The 22294-nt window shown below is 39.8% G+C and overlaps 1 protein-coding gene across 7 annotated transcripts in view; it reads right to left on the bottom strand.

Annotated features, from left to right (window-relative positions):
* The window catches only part of STAC (SH3 and cysteine rich domain), a 150723-nt gene that overhangs the window by 25000 nt on the left and 103429 nt on the right, over positions 1 to 22294 (bottom strand). For all 7 annotated transcript variants that reach the window (XM_070577337.1, XM_070577339.1, XM_070577340.1 and 4 more), the window contains 2 exons: positions 12315 to 12379; positions 10757 to 10845 (listed from right to left, as the gene is read on the bottom strand). In XM_070577337.1, the coding sequence (XP_070433438.1) occupies positions 10757 to 10845; positions 12315 to 12379 (154 nt within the window). The remainder of the gene's footprint in view (positions 1 to 10756; positions 10846 to 12314; positions 12380 to 22294) is intronic.

Below are 22294 nucleotides of genomic sequence, written 5' to 3' on the forward strand. Positions count from 1 at the left end.
AAAGTCTTGAAATGATGAGGGAACTGTGGGCTATCAATGAGATTAAGAATAAAATAACAAAAGCTAACTATAGAATTATGGCTTAATGGTGAGGGCAGACTTTATTTGTGAGTGTGTTCGTGTGTGTTTACGTGTACGTGCACGTGAGAGTAATGGTCGTTATCTGGGTTCATTCTTAGTAGTCCTCTGCCTCCCTCATTTCTCAATTTTCCACTTGGACATAGAAACCCATATTTTCCACTACCAGGTAAACTGGCTTCAGGGCCTCAGAAGGCACAGTGTGCACAGACATGCAAATGACAGGCAAGCTGAGCCCAGCCAGCTACAGGGAACTCTTCTGTAAGGTGCTATGAAGATGGCTTAGTGTCTATGGGTGGGGGCTCCTGGAGAGCAGATGTGAGTTGTCCTGAGGCCCTGTGCTGAGCCTCTCTCCAGTCCCCACGAAGAGTGCAGATTCCTGGAGTTGAGACACTGACACCCACCTGATGAGGTCACTGCCTCCGAGAAACACCTTCTCGCTGTCTGAGACAAACTGACACCCCAGACCGGCCCTCCTTTGGGAAACATCTGGACAAGGCAGGATACTCTGGGCCTTCTTTGCTTTCATAATGTTTTTGATATACTAAATATTTTGGAATACACAGGAAATTTGTCTTCATCCCTCCATCGCTGTCTATTGAGTCAAAGGAAATGATCTGACATTCAGGTATTTTTTGAATGCTTATGACATGTTAGGTCTTAGGTGGCCACTGAGGGTACAAGATGAAATGATTTTTCTAAGCATCAGTTTTCTTATCTGTCAGGTGAGGATAATAACAACACCTACCTCATTAATATTTTTGAGGATTAAATGAGGTAATATTTGTGAAACACATTTAGAAAAGCCCACAATAGATGGTGGTTATTATGGTTGTTAGGACATAGTTATCGCCATCAAGATGTCAGTAATCTCAAAGGAGAAAGTGATGTAAACTGGTAATTTACAGTAAGTGTCTTTGCTGAATGAGAAGAAATATACTAGGAGGGTGCAAACAAGTGTGGAATTGACCCCAAACAAAAATCCCAAACATATATGCCTTTTTGAGACTCAGCTGCCTCAATTATATTTATATAATTACTTATTACGCATAAATATATGTAATGAACTATATTTACTTTGCAAAGTTGTGTGGATTAAATGAGAAAGCATATGTGAAAGTCTTTGGCAATGTGGTTGATATACACTAAGGGCTTAAAAATTCTAATTTCCTCCTAAAAATGTAATCTTTCACTTGGAAATGAGAAGATCTGGTGATCAATGCCTTTTAAGTGAGTGTCCCTTTAGGTTTTTGGCAGGGACAGTTGGTTAATGAAACGGTCTTTGACCTCTGGTCTTAATGGCTTCGGACACTGACCTTTGGTGTGATTCAGAGTTTTAGAAAAGCTTTTCCCTCTCTTCACAGTGCCCCCCATCCCTCTTGCCCCTCCACTCCAGGTAGTGACCACAAAGGTGGGGCAGGGCCTGGGGGCTGGAGCTAGTATTCCATGGCCCAGGGGGGCTGATTGCAATGGAGAGGTTGGAAGGGAGGCCAGCCACCTAGCCTGGAGGGAGATAGCAATTTTCACTGAATGAAGTGGGCATGACCTGTTGCATTTGCACCCAAGTGAGAAAATTCAGAGCGACTTCCCCACTTATAGGCAGGGTTGGATCCACTACGAATGTCACTGAATCAAGCTGCCTCTTGCACCACCCAAACCTTGTGAAAACTCATCAGAACTGCCCATTTGACTCCATAAGTATTTTGAGATATTTTTTATATTTCTTACACTTTCCCATTCATGAGGCAAAAAAAAAAAAACCCCAAATCAAGCTTACCGCAATCATAGTCACTCAGCCAAAACAGATGTCCTGGAAAACCCAGGCTAACGAGAACAGAAAAAGGAGCCAGCCAAACTGCTCCATTAATTTTAGATCTACTGCTTAATTTTTTGCTAGACTTAGTTCTTAATTTCCATAATCCTGGTCCAGAGCCTTTAACAGTCTGAGCACATGGGTAGGTAACAAGGAACTCTGGAACTTTGCAGTTTGATTTTGTCTTAAGCTTGGCATCTGCAAGACTGCCTGCGCTTTCCCAAGTCTGTAGACGAGCTCAGAGGAAAAGCATTCAGCTAGAGGGCCATTTGGATGGGATTTGGTAAATGTTCCTGAACTGTCATGGATCACGCTCTCCAGAACCTAATTGAAAGAGGCATTTGAGTAAGAGGGAGGCTGCTAAACACATTAGTGACATTCGGGAAGATCTGGGTTTCTTGACATAGTGCAGCATCAGAACATAATATGCATCAGAGACTTTCCTCAAATAGCCTTAATTGCATTTTGATGTCCTGGTGACTGTGAAGATTATTTTTAAATCAAATTGGTGCATTAGAATTACATTTAGTTTTAATTAAGTTGATGCATTTGCCAAGCAGTAATGTAGTTAGAGAATGGAAACGAGACACCAAGGGAGTCTTATTCTGTCTTACTCTGTCTCCAGGGCTCTCCTTTTCTTATTTTATGGAGGGCTCATAAAACCTCACAGAATGAAGGACATCACCACGCAAGTCACAGGCCAAAAGTCCAATGAAGACCAGTGTACTGAGCATCGACTGAGAATCAGGAAATCTGCATTCTGGTTTTGGGTCTGCCACTGGCCTGCTGCAGGTTTTTAGATAAGGCACAGTTGTCCTCAAATCTGGAAGATAATCAGAATCCAGGGGAACATCTAACCATACAGATTTCCAAGTGAATTTTACTCTTTAGGCCTGGGTGGAGCCCAGGAATTTCTATTTTAATGATATTCTCCAGGAGATTCTTTGGCTTGTAACAAGTGGTTTAGCCAACCTAACCATAGTTTTTTCCTCTGTGAACTGCTACTTGCTTGAGTAACCTCACAGATTATCTAAAAGAATTCAAGGGGATGGCAGGGAAAATTGTGAAAGACTTTGAAACGGGTGAAATAGATTACTGATCTGAGTGTCCGTTCCAGGTCATCTCGCCCTTTTCAATGTCTTTGAGCTATTTTACATTGCTGAAAGTTGTATAAGATTGATGATAATGCAAATGATTCTTGTCCAGAAAAATGCAAGCAGGTTGTGTCTGATGGAATGTAATCGGTTATTATTCCGTGAGTACTGACCAATTTTGCATCTATTTGTAAATTCACATCAGCACTCCTGATGGCCTACTTACATGTGATGTATGAATTCTCCTTTGAACCAGATGTATATTTGTATAAGAGTCATGATTTTTTCCTAATTTCTAAAATTATCCTTGAACAAGAGCGACATTTCATGAACACACTCTACAGATCACAAGATTCCTGGTCTTTCAGACCAGAAGTAACAATCCTAATAGACTTGTAGGAAGTGATATGAGTGGACAATATGGGATAAATTAATACATTGTTTGAATCTGCTGATTAAAACATCAATCTTATCAGAGAGGAAATCTCTCACAATCAATGTAGGATGGAAAGTTTGGGGTAGGAGAAAGACCAGCGGACTGGGAGTCCACCTCCCTGGGTTACAGACTTGAGCCGCTGCTGTCTACCTATGAGTTCTTGGGCTTGGTTCTCCCTCCTTACCCTCAAAAGGTTAATGAACCATAAATTGTCTCATTGGAATATGAACTAAACAGCTAGGTGTCCATTCACTAAGCTTTACTGAATTTTAAAATAGTCTTTCGAGAATGAAGACGGGAATGAATGCAGTTATCTAAATACACTCCTGCTCCTGCAATGAATTTCCACCATTTCTCTTTATGTTGGAGTTTGCATTTGCCTTCCATTTGGAACATCTTAAAGTAATTCTCTTGTTCTGCTGTTTAACCTATTCTCCCCTTATCCTCTCCTCATTGGAAAGAGAGAATGATTGCTCACTAACCAAGCTGCACAGGCACCTATGTCCCCTCTTTCTGGAAGCCTTGGCTTGGCTGTGATGCCACCTCCCTGCAAAGTTTTCCCTTACCTCCCAAGGCTGCTTTGATTTCTCTTTGAAGTGCTGTAGCATCCTGGACCACGTCCTCACCCGCAAGATCTCATACTGGATTGTACCTTCTCGTCTACCCTTCCACCACCACCCAGCCCTGTGACCCTAGGAGCTCTTTGAGAACAAGGCCTGTAAACTGTTCACCTAGCAGAGAGTAGATGCTCATTCATGATGCGATGAGATGAAACAAATCCTAGAAACAGCCATACAAGGGTTAAAATCACTTTTAACTTGATTCCAAGTGGTACTTTGAAAAAATAAGAAAGAGATGAATTCAGGCCATCCCGTCTCCAGAGGTTTTTGTGAATATTAGAAAATGAGACAAATGATTGCCTGGTTTCATTCAGACTCAGCCATGGAAAAATCCGACACTTGCTACTTCCAAGAAAGAGCCTGGTGATGCAAGAATTTAAATCCTTATTTGGGGTTACAAAAGAAAACATGTTTTTCTTTGAAGCCCCTCAAATTTAGGTGCTTTGACACACATTGAATGGCAATTAATTTGTACCTCTTTTAGAATTTAATAATATTGAAAAAGTAGTCTCCTCATTCCCTCTCTTGGCTCATAAGCTTGTTTTTCCTCTTCCTCCCACCCCCCACCTTATGAAACATGGTCATTATCATATAAATCTGTTTGGGGAGAACCAATAAAAATGAAAATGACTCTGATGTGGGAAGCCAAAATGGATTCTTTGGAATAGGCATTATATGGTCACTAAAATATGCATTTGAACCTTTAAGTCTTTTATTTACCTTCAATCTTTTATTTTGGAATCCCTGAGATGCCTTAGGGGTTTGTGCTTACTTGGAGTTATTTACCTCTGCACATTATTTACATGACATATCAACTTGGCAAAACTATGAAAGTTATGCTTATTGATTTTAAAAAGGTGTGCTGATGTGAATAATAAGCGATGGCTCCAAGACTGTTTTGTAGACTTCTGAACCCCGAAGCAGTGAGGATAATGGGACTGGTTACATTGTACATGTGGAGGGTAGGATTCACCTTCATCAAAAAGCTAAGCATGAGTTATTAAGCTTTTGCTAATGACGTGTGTATGTGTGTGCACGTGTGAAGGCATGTGTATTTGAGTATTCATGAGTATGTGAATGTGAATGTACGTGTGTGAGTGTGTGGCTGTGTGTGAGTATGTATATATCTGCCTATGACTGTGTGAGACAGCATGTGCATATGTGAGTGTATCACACACACATACTCACCCACTCGGTCAGGAGGATGATTTGACATATGGCCTATGTGAATTCACGAGGCAGTGTGTGATGATAATGATGCCAGTGCTGATTATAATGGGGTTCTGCAATTTGTATTTCAAGCAGCATTTTAAAGAGCTTTGCTCGTGAATTAAGCTGGCAGTCTATAAAGCATAATTTTCAGAGCTCTTCAAAAAACTTGATAATAAGAGTTATTGTTGGAAATTGTCTAAGACCTTTAATTACAGTAGGTTATCTACTATACGAGCTCATTACACTCAGACAGAGAAACCTGGATGGCTCTTCAATGTTATCAGACCTCAAACTGTCAGCAATGGTCTGGAGATCCTATGCACGATGGCATCAGATCTTGCACGTGAGTGGTGAAATTCCATACCTACAGCATCTCATGTCAGCAACTGCAGAACCTACTCCGGAGAGGAGGGACAGGGTATTACAGCCTCCTTAGCACTGGGCCAGTTCGATAATGTCTCACTGGATGCGCTCAAAGGCCAGACAGAGCCTTTAACTATGTTCTCTGTACTATATATCCTTAGGGTAGTGTTAATGAGGGTGTTCAGAAGACTAGGAAATAAAACATATTGTGAAAAGATGGAAAATTACGAAGAGAAGCTATCTAAAATATACTGTTCACTTTGTACTGGGTATGAAATCCCACATTTTGTTTACATCATCTCCTCAAACACTCAGTCCCCCTAAGAAAGAGAAAACTGAGGTTCCAAGAGATTAAACAGTTTGCCCAAGTTGATGCAGCTAGTAAAGGGGACAGCTGGGAGGTAGACCAGGTCTATCTGACTCCCAGATATTGCTCCTTTCTGCCCTGCCCCCTTGTTCTCTCCTACCCTCTGCCTGCGGTGATGGAAAGCTAGAGCACTATCATGGTAGGTGAGCTCCAGAGATTTGGGTAGGTAATGGTGGAGGAATTTATGAAAGAAGTTTATTTTGCACTGAAACTGTAGCAAAGCAGACTGTGTGAAGCCTCTGCCTTTAGACAGGGTTTGGAGACTAATGACGGCACCACAGCACTTCTAAGAGGAGTCCTCACTGCCCTAAGAAGGAGGGGGCGGCACCTGGCTTCTCCTGTCTTGAGGCCCGCTCTCTCATCCCCCACTGGTGTGTACTTCAATAAGGGCTTAGCAGGCCTTCTTCCAAATTCTCTTAAACTCTTTGTTCTTTGTGAATATGACCACAGGCTGCTTTTGGCCTCCTTTTCTACAATGTCTTCTTGACAAATAACATTCCTCATGGGCTCAAGGCCCATCTCCTCCAGGAAATAAGTTCTGGCTAAGCCCTCTGAGCTTGATTTGCTTCCCCCTTTATAGTTTCCATTATATTCCCATGGATTTGGTTTGTCCACTAACTGTACACACCAGGTGCAGCATTAATTCATTTATTCTCTACAATATTCATTCATACATTGATCAAACATTTATTAAGTATTTACTTTTTCAAGAACTGTACTACACTCCAGGGATATAAGGGTTAGCAATTACAGATTCTCATGGAGCTTATGAGGGAGATAGAAGTTGACCAAATAATTCCAGAAATATATAAATACAAGTTGAGGTAAGTGCTTTGAAGACAAGAAACATGGTGTCATAAAATTATATACCAGAGGAATCTCATCCAGAATGGGGGTATCAGGAAAAGCTACAACAAGGATGCAAAATCTGAGCTCAGGTCTAGTGGGTGCATAATAGTCAACTGGAAGAGTGTGTGTGTCTGTGTGTGTGTGACAGTGGTGGTGGTGGGTGGATAGGAGGATGGGAGGAGAGGAGCAGACTTCTGGAAGAAAAATTCCTTGGCAGGTGGTAGTTTGGTCCTTTTGAGGAATAAAAGAAGGCCAGTGTGGATGGAGCGCAGATGTGAGGGGAACAGAGGTGCAAGACAAGGCAAAGAGGTCACCAGGAATGAGACTGTGCAGCTGCTGGAGGTCCCTGTAAATATTCTGGCTTCCCAAGGGTAATAGGAGGACATTGGAGAGTTGTAAGCAAACATACGTGTCATGAGCAGATGTAAGACAGGCATAAAGATTATCTCCTTCTACAAATGAAGAAGCAGAGGCTTGGATGGCTTGTGTAACTTTTCTGGGCTTCATGGGGGTCACACAGCTAGTGAGTGGCTTGGCTAGGACTTAAAACCAGGTCAAGTGATGCCCATACTTTTTATTCTTGAACATGCAGTGAATCCATGTCGATATGTTCATTATCTCTCTCTCATTTCCTAAGCCTGAAAAAAGAAGCATCTACTTCTGTAGTGTGACTAGAACTGGTTGGAAATAACATTTTTAAGCTACTACTATATACTAGATTTTGTTATATCTTATTTAATCACAACCATCCTCTAAGGGTAGGACTTATTATCCCTATTTTCAAGATGAGAAAACAGAGGTTCAGAAAGTTAGATAAGATGCTCTATTGTTAGAAAGAAGAGGAGCTGGGAGGTGAATCCATCTTATCTGACTCCAAAGTTTAGACAAGCCTCAGTACCCTGTACTGTCACCTTAGTGTCCTCTCCACCCAAAATGCATGGGAATGGAGGAGTAGGGGACAATACTAGAAACACGAAGACCAGGTAGGGCCTGCTACACTAATCCAGGGGGCAGAGGAAGGTGGGGACGGATACAGCAGATTTTAGGCAAAGAGAACAAGTAGGATTTAAATATTAAATACATTTTAGGCACAAGGTAAGGAGAAGCCTCCAGTGGCTAGCTTGAAGCCTGGGCAGATGGTGACATCATTTATGCTAAGGAGCAGGTTTGTGGGAGGGAGGGTGGAGCTGCTGGCTGCCATCTACTCCTAAGGCAGGCAGGTAGGGATGTGACTCTGGAGGTCGGTAGAGAGGTCTGGGCTGTTGACCGTGGGCAGAGAAAGCTTTGCTTATCATTGAGCAGATATGTAACGAATGCTTGCTGAAGCCGTGCTTCATGTGCTCTGATCCATGGCCATTGGCTTTGCCAGTTGGGCCCTCTTTGTCTCAAGCTCACACATTCCCTGGACTCTCAAGTCCTTTGGTCTCTTTCCTGAGGACCATACCCAGCGTGCTCCCCTGAATCAGAATGCAGGTGGATAAGAACGGCATTTTGTTAAAAGGAATTTTTTTCCACCTTATGGTTCCAGGAGAAAAAGATAATTCACAAAGCCCCAGTTCATTCAAGGTATTATACCAAATCCCCAAAGCATTGCCTTACACAGTCTAAATCAAGCGCCCGGCTTTTAAAATGGGAACTTACGATATCTTCGGAAAAAAAAAATCTAAGTATGATTTATCACTCCAATCTTGCAGCTATGTAATGCAGACATTTCACTCCTGGGAATGAATAGTCCTGTTTGCCATGAAGCAGACTGTAAACGTTGGATTCGTGACCAGACGACTTGACTTTTAATGGCCTGCGACGGACTAAAATAAGCGCTAAAAGTTACGACCCCTGCCAGGCAGCTAGATGTCAATCCTCAGTACCCCAATAACACTCTAAATTTCTCTGGAATTGTCTTTTTCACCTGATGACTTCACAATAATCTTCTAATACAAAATGGACCTGCACAATAGGAAGTTGTTAAGTTTTAAATTCTAGATGCCCAAATGACAATGTCAAGAAAGACCCAATACTATACTGTATTTATTGCAAAGTAAATATATGTTGTCCCTGTCTTCATCAGCAGATAGTTAACTATGGACCATAAGCTGAAAGCAAGGCGCCACCCCAGTGGTGAATCCTAGGTAGGCTCTAACCTTCAGGGCTTGTTATGTCTCTGATATGATAGGGCTTCACTGGATAAATGCCGTCTCCTCCTCCAGCACTGATGCCAGACTGCTCAGGTAGTGTTTGCAACCCCAGCCCAGTGAATTTGGTACGGCGGTTCTTACTCAATGGTGATGAAAACTCAGATGTACAAGAGCTTAGTTGTGTGAACAAATCTAAAAAGCCAGGCCCTAAACTCTGTTCTGGAAAGGCCCAAGAATCACTTGAAAGCAGACTGCAAATGAATATTGAAACAAAGCTGACCTTGAGTGAGAGCCACGGGGAGTTACCAGACTCCGGCAGTACACACGTCTGCTATGGAGTCTTACTAGATGTTCATCACGAGGGGCAGCCGAGTTGCTGAAGTTGACCCAACAGCATATGGAACCTGGGAAACAGGGTCTAACTGAAGCCTTTTTGGTAGCTCTCTCTTTTTAAGAGGCTTTGGGGAAAGTGGAAGGGGAGAGGCAGATTTCACTGAGGTGGGAAACCATACTCAGGCAAGTGTGAGAGGGATCATGTCTGGGAAATGGCACGAGCCTGAGGATGTGGAGAAGCTCAAATAGCTCCAGGGTGGAGAGAAAAGGTCTTCTGGAAGCCATCTGTTGGGAATGACACAGACTGGTAACTTGGCCTCCATAGCATTCAGACAAGTGGAGTCCACCCCCAAATGGAGGACATTTTCTTAATGCTCTGACATTTCAATAGTTTTCAGTGCTAATTTCTCTCTCCATTCTCTTCTGAAGAGGAAAGGCCAATCTCCCAGGGCCTATTTGACTGGAAAAGCAGCCCCTCCTACCCTGCTCTAGGAATGGAAAACACCAAAGCCTTCTCCCAAGATTACTTATGTTTGGGTTCATGAATGGAGGAAAGGAGTAAACCTCATCTTTGAGACAGGCCAGCGAACACTACGTTATAACAACTGTAATAACTATCAGTTACTGAGTGTTTATGATGTCTAGGTACTGTGCTATATGCTTTATGAACATTATTCATTTCATTCTCACAAATACCTTGGGGGAAGAGGTCATTATTATTCTCTTATAAATAAGGAAATCATAGTAATGAGATGTTTATAAATTGCTTAAATTCAACAATAAGTAGGATGTGAACAGAGGACTGACTGCACCTTAACTATCTCTGAAACATGAAGAAACAACTGGTCAAGAGGAAGGCTGAGATTTCCTGAGGGTCCCCACGCTCACCCTGTCCTCCCCAGCGTTTCGGTTACCAAGAAGTGAGATAGTTCCTGAAACAAAAGCAGACTTCAGGGTGTGAGCCGGGGGCAGCTGCTAGCCTCTCGCAGGATAAAAAAAATAATTTTAGTTTGATTCTTCAATCAAAGTTAATTTGAGCATTAAATACATTTTTGATTCCTTGTTAGACCCCACAGGATGCCAAGCGCATTTGATGCTTAACCTTCATGAAACTCCTATTAGCAGTTCTGTTCATGATGTACTAAAACCATCCTTGTTCAAGTGTGGTCCCCACATCAGCAGCATCACAACCACCTGCAGACCAGTTAGAAATGCAAATTCTCAAGCCCCACCCCAGGCCTGCTGACTCAGAATCTCCAGGCGTAGGCCCCAGTAAGCTCTCTGTCACCAGCCCTGCAGGTCATGGGACGCACACTAGAGTTTCAGAATCACTGCTGTGAAGCATTAGGAGGTAGCACAAATGGAATTATTTTTTCACGTGGAAAAATACTGACTAAATTTTCCCTCCTTCAATCCCTCCCTCCTTCCTTCCTTCTTTAAAAAATGATTTTTTTACCTCATTTCCAAATCTTCAGTCTCCTGTGGTACAAATTTGTACAAGGCAACATAGGTGTTCATCTGTAATGGGTCTTTGGAAAGAGGTCCCTGAAAGAGAAAATAAAAGAAAAATGAGAAACAAGGAGGAAAAAATGGAAAGAAGAGAGAAAGAAAATAGGAAATGGAGAAGTTAATTCAATGTAATTCCCGTGTATGGATCTTAAGTGTTAAAATATCTAACCATTATTAAAGACTTTGTTTCAACCAAGGGTTTACTTTTAATTTCTTAGCTGAGTTTGATGTCATTGCAAACTATTCGAAAACAATTATGTGGAAATCTTTGTCAGAAATACTACAATTTTCTTCAAATAAATTTTTTCTTTGATATAGTTGTTCATGAAAAGTGACACAGGCTTGGCCCCAGGAATGGGAATATTTTCTCCATAAAAAGAGGGAGATATGAATAGCAGTAAACAAATTACACTTACTAAAATTGACTTTTTATCAGGTAGCCTAAAATTTGGTAGCTAGCATATTAAGGGGAACCAGGTATATTCATCTGGCAATGAGTTCATTCATGCTGTGAAAAACCATAGATTTTGGCATCAGATTGATTTAGTTTATATTAAGGAATCACCAGCTACTGTCTGTGAAATCTTTGAATAAAGATTAAAAAAACTACCATTTTTGATAGCCCACCGTGTGCCAGGCATTATGTCTCATGTATTAGCATACTTGCATCTCACAACAGCCCTGTGAGATAGATTCTATTGTTGTGCCCAATTTATAGACTCTAGAAGAGTCTTACAAGTGTTATGTAAATATTATCTATTATTGTTAGCCAAATAAATGTTAATGTTATATAAATGTTTACACTTTATAATACATAATAAATTAAAAATCAAATGACATAATTATACAATATTACATATTATATAATATCTATAGTATACACACATATAATTGTATAATATATAATATATGCATATGCACAATTATATATTACATAGGATATATAATATACTACACACAATACTATATATAGGATATATAATATATAATTGTATGATATAAATAAATACATAATAATTTAATAAATACATGTTACATAGGTAAAACATAAAAGTTGCACAAAACTATATCCTTTTTACCTATGATTCACTCTGCTCTCCAAAGCTCAAGGACTTTATGCTATATATTTCTGTTCTAATTATGCATATATACATGAACATAAAAATATAATACATATTCATATACTATAAAATATATTAATAATATATTATATATTTACATGACTTACACACTTTAGAGTATGTGTCAACTTGCATGTAACATATATAACAGAAACAAAAGTGTACAACACAATACTTATCCTTTTTACCTTTGATGCACTGTGATATTTCTGTTTCACTCCAAGATGTCTATGCCATGATACATTATACTACATTATCATATTCTATTCTCTAAAGATGCTGATCTGGGACCCACTAAATTGATTTCATGACCCACTTGGGTGGTAACCTGCAATGTTATCTAAGGACCCCATCTGGTCTGTCTTCTGTGACATCCATAAATACCTGGTGGTTTATGTTCTTTGCTTGGTCTCTGAAATCGTCAGTGCCATTTTCTGGATACGTAAACACTGAAGGAAACAAGAGAAAGCAGGAGGTTTATGATCCAGTCACCATGTTTTGGAAACATGCTTGAGAGATGTGGCTTTATTTATTCCCTGCCCAATAGCTCTACTGTACTTCTCACTGCCTCTTCCTCACCCTCACTGACCCCGCTTTCATGTCATCTTCCACGTGATGCTTCCTTCACCTCCCCATGCACATTCTGCATCACCTCCTCTGCATGCCCACAGCCTTGTACGTGCCTCCAGCTAGCACGCATCCTCTTGATTGCTCAGCAGTTGTGTGTTCACAACTTGGTCTCATTTGGTGGTGCTCACCTCAGGAGGAGAAACCATGGCATTCATCTTTGCTGAATGTATCAAATCTCTTGTTAATAGGATGGTGGGTGAAGTGTGGTCCAGTTTAATTGTATTTGAATTACCTTTTCTAAATACCAGATTCTTTTATCTATTTTCAATATCTTGAGTCTAGTATCTTAATGACATCTACATTCTATTTTGTAGATAAAAACATTAGTTTTAAACTTCAAAATATTTCCTCAATCTTGTATTGTCAATGTGTTGGGGCTGTTATTTGGAATAAAAAATAAAATAGTGGTTTCTCATTTCGTTTGTTCTTGGTATGTATAATTCTCTTTTGTTTGCATTTAAGCAGCCACTCTGTGGCCTTCGATAAACAACAAGGCTTCCTAAAATGGGCAGAAGCTTTCACTGTCCATGTACACAGCTGTGGGAGGTCCCTGATGGGTATGGGGGCTTCTGCTTTAGCCAGTTGGATCAGCAAAATTTACCCCACTGACCAACATCATGACCTTATTCTCACCATGTGTATCATCCTTAAACAAAGATGTGGCAAATGTTTCCAAGTTTATACCATAGAGTTGTGTTGTCAAAATGAACCTACCATTTAGATGACTTGCCGTTTACAAATAACACATTGCTGCTTTACTCTTCCCTTTGGTCTCCCTTCAGATTATCAATGAAATATCAATAGAGGAAGAGAAACACACAATAGAAAGCTCTATAACCTATTTCAGTTAGTGCACTGGCAACCTCCATTGTCCTTAGAACGGACTCAATAACCTTATGCAGAAAATACACTTCAGAACAAGAACCCCTGTAAATGTACTGATGCTTAGCAAATATCTCTTCTCCAGTTTATAGTTCCAGAGCCTTTGGATGCAATTCCATTATCTCTAGGAAGCCATAGGCAGTCAGTGGAGGAGCTCTGGTTTGTAGTGAGGGAAAACAAAAGCCCGATTCTATGGATCTTGTCTGCCTCAATATTCGGCCACTCAACTTCAGTTGAGCAACACTTTTCTCTGTATTATGTGATTATCTGAAGTTCTGGTATAAACACTTGATTCTGTAAGTATAAAACTGGATACTTCTAAAAGAATATTGAGTATTTGAATAAAAACATGCAAAGAGAATCTCGCTAGAAAGTTCTTGATTGGAGCTAAGAAGGCAGACTACATAAAGTGCATATGCAATGATCAGTTTGGACTGATTTTACAATTTTGTCATTTCACATTATTTTAGCTTTTTATTGAATATCTATTAACCATCTGGTATGAAATGTGTACCATTTTTGTGAACTATGCTGAAAATTATTTGAAGTTACCCCAAATGTGTTTTCAGCTTTATGGTTGCAAGCAGAACTGGAATAGTACAAAAACTGATTTTTAAAATCTATTCCTTCCGACTATTTCTAAGATTTTGATCTGAAGGGAAAGGAATAAAGGAGGTAACTATTTTACCAAAAATACACCATACACGTTGTATGTTTAGTGCTTTAAATTCATTTTATCAAAGATAATTTGGTTGTTTATTTTACCCATGACAAGTATTCAAAGAATATGGTCATTATGCAGGCATATTTCCTAATGTTACAGATGCAAACTGAACCTTTAGTTTTTGCCACATGGCTCCCAAATTTTCCTCTTTTCCTTTTTCGTATTCTTTCTTTTTTACTTTCCAGTGTTGTGAGGCCCATGTCCACCACTGTGCTTTCTATTGCGATGATTATTTGTTTTTTCTTCTTTAGCCTGGTAATGCACAAGTTACATCACTAGCTTATCTGACATTGACCCAGATTTGCATCCCTGGAAGGAGTCCAACTTGGTAATTATGCGTTACCTTTTTAAAATACATGATTCCATTCAGTTTACTAAGATTTTGTTTCAGATTTCGGTGTCTACATTCAACAGGGAGATGAGCCAGTGCTTTCCCTTTCTCACACCACCTTCATTTGGTTTGGAGGTCAGGATTATACTAGTCTCATAAACTGAGTTAGAGAATGCAGCTGCCCTTCTTTCTTGTCAATTTTTGTTTTCCTGAAAGAGTTTATGTAATCTGGAAATTTTTTTATTCCTTAAATATTTGGTAGAATGTACTTACAAAATTGTCTGGGCCTTGTATTTTCGTTGTGCAGAAATTTAAAATATTAATTCAGTTTCTATTATGATTAGAAACAAATTAAGTTCTCTATTTATATTTCTTCTTGAGTCAGACTTTGGTCATTGATATCTTCCTTGGTGTCTGCCCATTTAAAAAGAGTTTTAAAATTTATTGGCCTGAAGTAAGTCACAAGATTCATTTATTTTCCTTTCAATCTCTGTTATATATCTCCTCTTTTTGTTATTGCTTTTTGCTTCATCTGTCTCTTTTATTCATTTTTTTTTTTTTTTTGAGGAAGATTAGCCCTGAGCTAGCTGCTGCCAATCCTCCTCTTTTTTCTGAGGAAGACTGGCCCTGAGCTAACATCCATGCCCATCTACCTCTACTTTATACATGGGATGCCTACCACAGCATGGGCTGCCAAGTGGTACTATGTCCACATCCGGGATCCGAACCGGTGAACCCCAGACCGCGGAAGAGGAATGCATGCGCTTAACCGCTGCGCCACTAGGCCGGCCCCTCATTTATTCTCAAATAATTATTAGAGACTACAAATTTTATTTTTTAAGAACCACTCAGCATCTATTGATCTATCTTTGTAATCTAATAATTTCTGCTCTTATCTTTATTATTGCCTTCCTACCACTTTCTTTAAGTTTATTCTGTTTCTTTTGTCTGACTTAAGTATAATGCTTAGACGATTACCTTTTAGACTTTTATTTTTTAACAGAATAATTTTAAAGCTAAATACTCTATAGTCCCAATGTTAGCTGCATCCCACAAGTTTTGATAAGTAGTGTTTTCATTACTACTCAGTTTTAGATATAGTCCAGTTGTCCTTATAAATTCTTTCTTGACACACGAACTTTTTAAAAGTGTGTTTTAATTTCCCAAATTATGGGTTTTCCTGGTTATCTTTTGTCTGTTGATTTCTATCTTATTGCATTTTAGTCTGAAAGATGTGTTCTACACAATATTGATTCTTTAAAATTTATGGAGCCGGCTTTATGGCCTAATATTTGATTAATTTTTATAATTCTTCCATGTGTTCTTAAAAAGAATTTGAATTTTCCATTTGTTAGGTGGAGCGTCCTTTTTTAAATCAATTAGATTAGGATTGTCAAATGTGTCCTCAGGTCCCTTATGTGTGTAGTGAATCTTGTTGTCTATCTGATTTGTCAGTGATTGAGAAGGGTGTTAAAATCTCTCACCACAAAGAGGGATATCAATTTTCCTAAGAGTTCTGCCATTTTCTCCTTGAGTTTTTGTCATTTTGGGGCTATGTATTCGGTAGATGCAAGTTTGAAAATATATATCTTGTGATGAAGCAGACATGACCATGTAATATGCTCTTTTTCTTTAGTAATGCTTTTTTTTACACATTACTATAGCTATATAATCTTTTTTTGCTTAATATTTGTCTGTGGTAACTTTTTAAAATAATTACTTTTACCTTTAAACTTTCTTTGTCCTTATGTTTTAGATGTTTATAAATAGTGTATAGATCATTTTAAAAATCCAGTCTGTAAACTGTGTCTTTTATTTAGTGTTTAGTTGATTTAGATGAATTTTGATTATTGATAAATTTACATTCCTAATATTTTATTTTGTATTTTCTATTTGTCTCAAACTTTCTACACTTTTTTTCTACTTCTGTCTCCCTCCCACCACCCCTTTTCTTGCCCTCTTTTGAGTTGATTAGCTTTTTTCTCCTTCTCATCATTCAAATTTATTCCCTTTCTGGTTTTGAAAGTTAAATCTATTTTTTATTCTTTTAGTGATTATTCTAGAAATGTTATGAGGTATATATTATCAAAATCTGAAGTGAAATAATATCTTTACTCTCCTCCAAAACAATATAAGACTCTTTATCCATTTCTCACTTAAATATCCAGTATTTTAGTTAACGTTTTATTAACAACTTTTTATTAACATTATTGTTTTTTTTTATGTAGCCAATGTTTACTTAGATTTAGCCACATGTTTATCACTTTCTTTGTTCTTCATTCCTTGCTTCTTGATCCTTCCTTTGAGATCACATTTTCTTTTTTGAAATACATCTTTTTGAAATTTCTTGAGTGTGGGTCTTAACTGCACTGAAGATGCAGTTCTTGTCTGAAAATATATTCTTGAAGGATAGTTTTGCTTTTGTTTCATTTATAATTCTGTTGAGTTATTTTTCTTGCAGTATATTGAAGATATCACTGTACTGTAACTTATAAGAAGTAGCTCTCAGTCTAATTTTCATTCCTTTGTAGGTAATCCGTCTTTCAGCCTGCATTTACTATTTGCTTTCATCTTTGAAATTCTGCAGTTTCACCAAGATGGGTCAAGGTATAGATTTCTGAATTTAAGCATTAATGTCTTTAATAAGTTCTGAAAAATTCTTAGCCAGGATCTTCTTGAACCTTGTCTCTTGCCCATTTTCTCTTTACGTACTTCTAAAATGTCAGTTAGCTTCACGTTGGACTTTCTCACTCATCTTCCGTGTCTCTTTTACTTTCACGAATTCCATTGCTTTGCCTCCGTGGCTCTACTCTCAGCAACTTCTTTGGCTCTATATTCCAGGGTACTAATTCTCTCCTCAGCTATATCTAGTATGCTATTAAATCCATCAATCAAATTTCTTTTTATTTTTATTTCTAGAAGTTCCATTTGGTTTTTCTTAAAATTTGCCTGTTCAATTTTTGTAGTCTCTTGTTCCTTTGTTATATTTTCTAGTCCATTTTTTATATCTTTAAACATGTATAACTATATAGTTACATATTTTTTTTCAGTCATGCACTGTATAGTGATGTTTTGGTCAATGACAAACCACATATATGATGGTGGTTCCATAAGATTAGTACCATGTAGCCTAGGTGTATAATAAGCTATACCATCTAGGTTTGTGTATGTATACCCTATGTTGTTTGCACAATAATGGAATTGCCTAATGACACATTTCTCAGAACATATCCCCACTATTAGGCAACACATTACCATATTTGATAATTCCAACATACATAGTCTCTGAGAGTCTGATAATAAAATTAGTTGTTTTGGCCAACTCTCAATCATCGTAGCTCATTTTCTTGTGTGTTTGGTGAATTTTGATTCTTAGCTCATATTATTTGAAAGTTCATTGGTAGAAATTTTTGAGGTCTAGGTTTAAATTCTCTTCCTCCAGAGAGGGTTTGTATTTACTTCTGCCAAATGCCTGGTGATTTTATCACATCTGGGCCACATTAAACTTAGTTAAACTCAAATTTCATATTATTTTACTTTGTCTGTACAGGTAGTATGAATTGAGGCCCCAAACCCAAGTAAGAAGACTTTCCTTTTTTCCCCTCTTTCCTTTCCCTCCCTCCTTCCTTTCTCTGTCCCCTTCACCCTATTTCTTTCTTTTCTTTTACACCTGAGCTAAGGCCAGAAGCATTTTCCTTTACCAAATTCCTCTGCAGGATATTCTTTTTTCCTAGTGCCACTAAGGGTGCCTTTTGGGGTATCAGCATTTTCCCAAAGGGCCTCTCGTCCAACCTATTACCCTGCCCACTCCCTAGGTTTTGTCCTCTATTGTCCATGCATGGGGCCTAGTCTTCCACAATCTGAGGGCCCAGGAATGTGCAGAGTAAACATTGGCCTCCACTTGCTTATGTCTTTGGATTCACGCTTTATTGTCATTTCTAGACTCTAAGGAATTGCCTTATTTTGCTGCAAGCTCAGCCATGCATTAACTAGAAATTTCTTTTTAATTCCTTTTTATTCTATCTCCTAGCAGTTCTCTTCCCAGTTTAACAGGAGTGTTAAACTTGGAAAAATTTCTCTGAAAATCCAGCCCTCCACATAGCTGAAAAGAGAATCTTCTATGCTTTTAAAGAGATATTTACCTTGACTAGATATTAAATGAGTGTTGCAGAAACACACCACAAATATTTGCATCTGTAATTTGGGAATTGTCCACCGGAGAGGGACCAAAACCAGGGGCATCTGCTAAAGAGGCCATTAAAATATTTGCTTCATTTTTATGGTGACAAATGAAAATTTGAGATATAAAACCAGTGCACATTAAAGCAAGGATGAATTTTCTGAATCTGATCTTGCCTTTTTTCTTTCTGGGCAAAATTTCTTTGCTTTAGTAAAAAGTAAGATAATATTGGGCTTCGTAATACCCTCAAGTGCATGTGATTAACCCAGTCCTCTTTGAAGAATATTTCTAGGAATTTATCTTGCTATGTTCTGTTGCCCCTGCTTCTCTTCCAGGAAAGTTATGATCGCATGCAGTCATAATGACATACAGTTACTGAAGGCAGCCAGGAACGTCATTATTTGGCATTTGGAGCTGAAATAGGCAGCCTGGATTTCACTTCTTCCTTTGCTCATTACTTGCTTTGAATGGAGTTTCTGGCAGGTAAGCCCAAGGTGAAGACCAATTCTCCCCATTTACATTTCTAGTGCACTCAGGAACAGTGTTGGAAACAACAAGAAACACTTAGACCCGCCCAAGAGAGACCTTGTAAGAGAGAAAGCAGAGAGTACACTCTTAGGAGTAAAGGAATGGGTATGAATTGTACCCTCTTCTAAGGTGGCTTTGGAAATATTCTTTTGGAAAAAATTCCAAAAGGATTTTGACATAACACCTGGCTGGCAGAAATAATGCCTGTGCACTGTGTATGTTTTAGAACATAAGTGAAACATGTAAGACAGAACTCCTTGTGACTGGAAGGCCAAACCCTCCTTCTGAATAGCCAGCACCCTCCTTGCCATGACTGTGAGAAGACGGGTGGGACGTGGACCACATGAGCAGGCTGCTTTCTCTGTGTTGTTTCTCAAACTGCATGGACAGAGGATTAAATCCAATCAAAGGAAAATGTTTTGAAGCAAACTGCTGCATAATTAATCCCTCCAGCCTCCAAAGGTGCATTGTAAAGGAAGCTATTGCTGATCAAAGGAATAGTTAATAGATCTCCAAAGCTTTTTAGAGGTTTATTTCTTGCTAAGTTCTTTCAAAAGATTTCTGTAAATAAGGCTGTGAAAATGCCCCTTAATGTAAAAGAGATGGCAAGTAATCAACTTGGTGTCTTTGAGATGTATTACTCTATGCCTCAGTTTCCTTATCTATACAGTGTGCGTTGTGTGTGTGTATGTGTGCGTACTGGAGGGGAGAGGATTGGACTAAATGATTTCCAATCCTGCTTCTTGAATTTTAACAAGATTCATGTCACAGATTGACATGCAAATTCTAATTCTGCAATCCTAGGTTGGCTTCAGATTTTGCATTTCTAACGGGCTTTCTTTCAAGTGATGCCCAGGCTGCTGGTCGATGGGTCACACTTGGAGTAATGAGGCCCTAAGCTGCACCTCTGACACTTTACGACCTTCTGATGACTTTATGAATAGCAACCACGATCCCTAAAGATAACGCTTCACATTATAAAATCCTGTGAAGAGCACTTCTTTGAGTAAAGAAATCCCCGGGGCAAACAGACAACTTAACTACTAAGGGGTAGGTGAGCAACAGCATCAGTGAAGCTAGGACAAGATGGCTGAGGCAGAGAGGTCAGTGGTGGGCACCTGCTGGGCATGATTTTGAAGAGCATAAGATAAGATCTGCTGACAGACTGGACAGGAGGTGTGAGAAGAAGGGGGAGTCAAGACTGACGCCAAAAGCTTTGGCCTGAGCAACTGGTAGCATGGAGTTCCTATTTACTGAGCAGGGACAACTGGCGAAAATCCAGTTTGGGTGAGCGGGTGGGTGAGGGAATCAGGAGTCCAGTGTGTGTGTGTGTGAACTTTATGTTGCCTGTTCCACATTCAGATGGTCACACCCAGCAGGCTTTAGGCATCCGGCGGCAGCAAAGAAGCCTAATGCCAGAAATGAAGTTTCAGAGTCATCAATGTACGGATAGTATTTACATTCATTATCTTCTTTAAAGATCACAACACAATATGAGTTCGATGTTATTTTTTTATCTTCATTTTAAAGATGAGGCGACTGAGGCAGAGAGAGGTGAGATCACTGCTGTAAGGCCACACGATCACTAAGTGAAGTACAGTGGTCCACCTCAGAGCAAGGAGGGGCCAAGGAGGAAATACATCCAGTGCAGTTAGTAATGAGGAGGCCGTCAGCGATCTGGTGAGAGGCATCGGGGAAGGATGCAGGCAGAAGTCAGACTCAGGGGATAGAGCCGCTCACCAGACTTGAAGTATTCAAATGCAGGTCTGGTTTATGTACCAGTCTCTGGTGAGTTCGTTCTCAGATGCTGAAGATTTCTGGAGTTGCTGACCAAGTTAACTTGCTGGATCTGTACTGCTGGACAGACTTGGGCTGGGTGGGCCTGCTGTGTTACTGCCCCCCTGTATGGTCCCCCTGGCAGCCAGCACGCTCTCATTTGTCTCTCTAATGGTACTGCTAACTGCTCAACGAATATCTGCATTGATCTGAGAGTATAGTTTTCCCCACGTGATGCCAAAGAATCCTTCCCCCAGCAGAGCGCTTTAGCAGGTGTGTGTGGGCTTGGCAGGGGGGCCCTGGGGAACGCTGACGCTATTTCGGAAGGAGAGTCGTGGGGAAGCTAAGCACGTGCTGCCTGTGGGAATCACAGAGATACTGTTCTAACTAGAGAAGAGACATCAATGAATTCCTAGAGCTAAGAAGGGGGAAGTGACACCTCATAGGACTGCTGCTGGCATTGAATGCAGAACTTCTGCTTCCAGTCTGGAAAAGGCAGGGATGTCTAGTCAAGTGGAAAATCTCTCCAAGGGGGCACATCCTCACACTTCCCACACAGGGATTAGGGTCGGTGGGGTAACTTCTGCCATGAAAACCCATTCAGCCCAAGTCAACACTGTAAGTCAGGACCTACAACCTTACTAGATTATGAGGAACTTGAGGACAGTTTTGTGACCTATGTACTTTTTTTGTGTGTGTGTGTGAGGAAGATTGGTCCTGAGCTAACATCTGTGCCAATCTTCCTTTATCCTGTGTGGGACGCCGCCACAGGGCAGCTTGAGGAATGGTGCCAGGTCTGCGCCCAGGATCCAAACCTGTGAACCCTGGGCTGCCAAAGTGGAGTGCATGAACCCAACCACTACACCACCGGGCTGGCCCCATGACCTATGTATTTTTGCTGGTGATAGTAAAGGCTTCATAAATATTTATTGGGTAAATGAGTGGAGATTACGTAGTTGTTGACATCAAAAAGGCTCAGAAAGATTCATCCATAATGGGCTGGTGATGCTTCTTTAGGCTCGGGTTTAAGAGGTGGCTCTTTCTTAATGTTAGCAAGCAAGAGAACGTAGTTAGCACTTAACAAATATTTTATAAACTAATGTAAAAAGGGCTTAAGCTATTAGAAAATTACATTATACTAATAAACAATGTTTGGCTAGATTGCACATCTCAGTTTTTGAGTCTTGGCTATCTCTGCCAGGGAGGAGCCAAGTGTGCGGCTCACACCCCCCGGCACCCCCACCCACCTGGTTTGAGGTACCTTAGTGTAGCATGGAGTAGCTTCTTTCTGGTACGGTTTGATAATCTAATAT

The sequence above is a fragment of the Equus przewalskii genome, chromosome 15 (assembly GCF_037783145.1).
Source record: "Equus przewalskii isolate Varuska chromosome 15, EquPr2, whole genome shotgun sequence".
Classification (NCBI taxonomy): domain Eukaryota; kingdom Metazoa; phylum Chordata; class Mammalia; order Perissodactyla; family Equidae; genus Equus; species Equus przewalskii.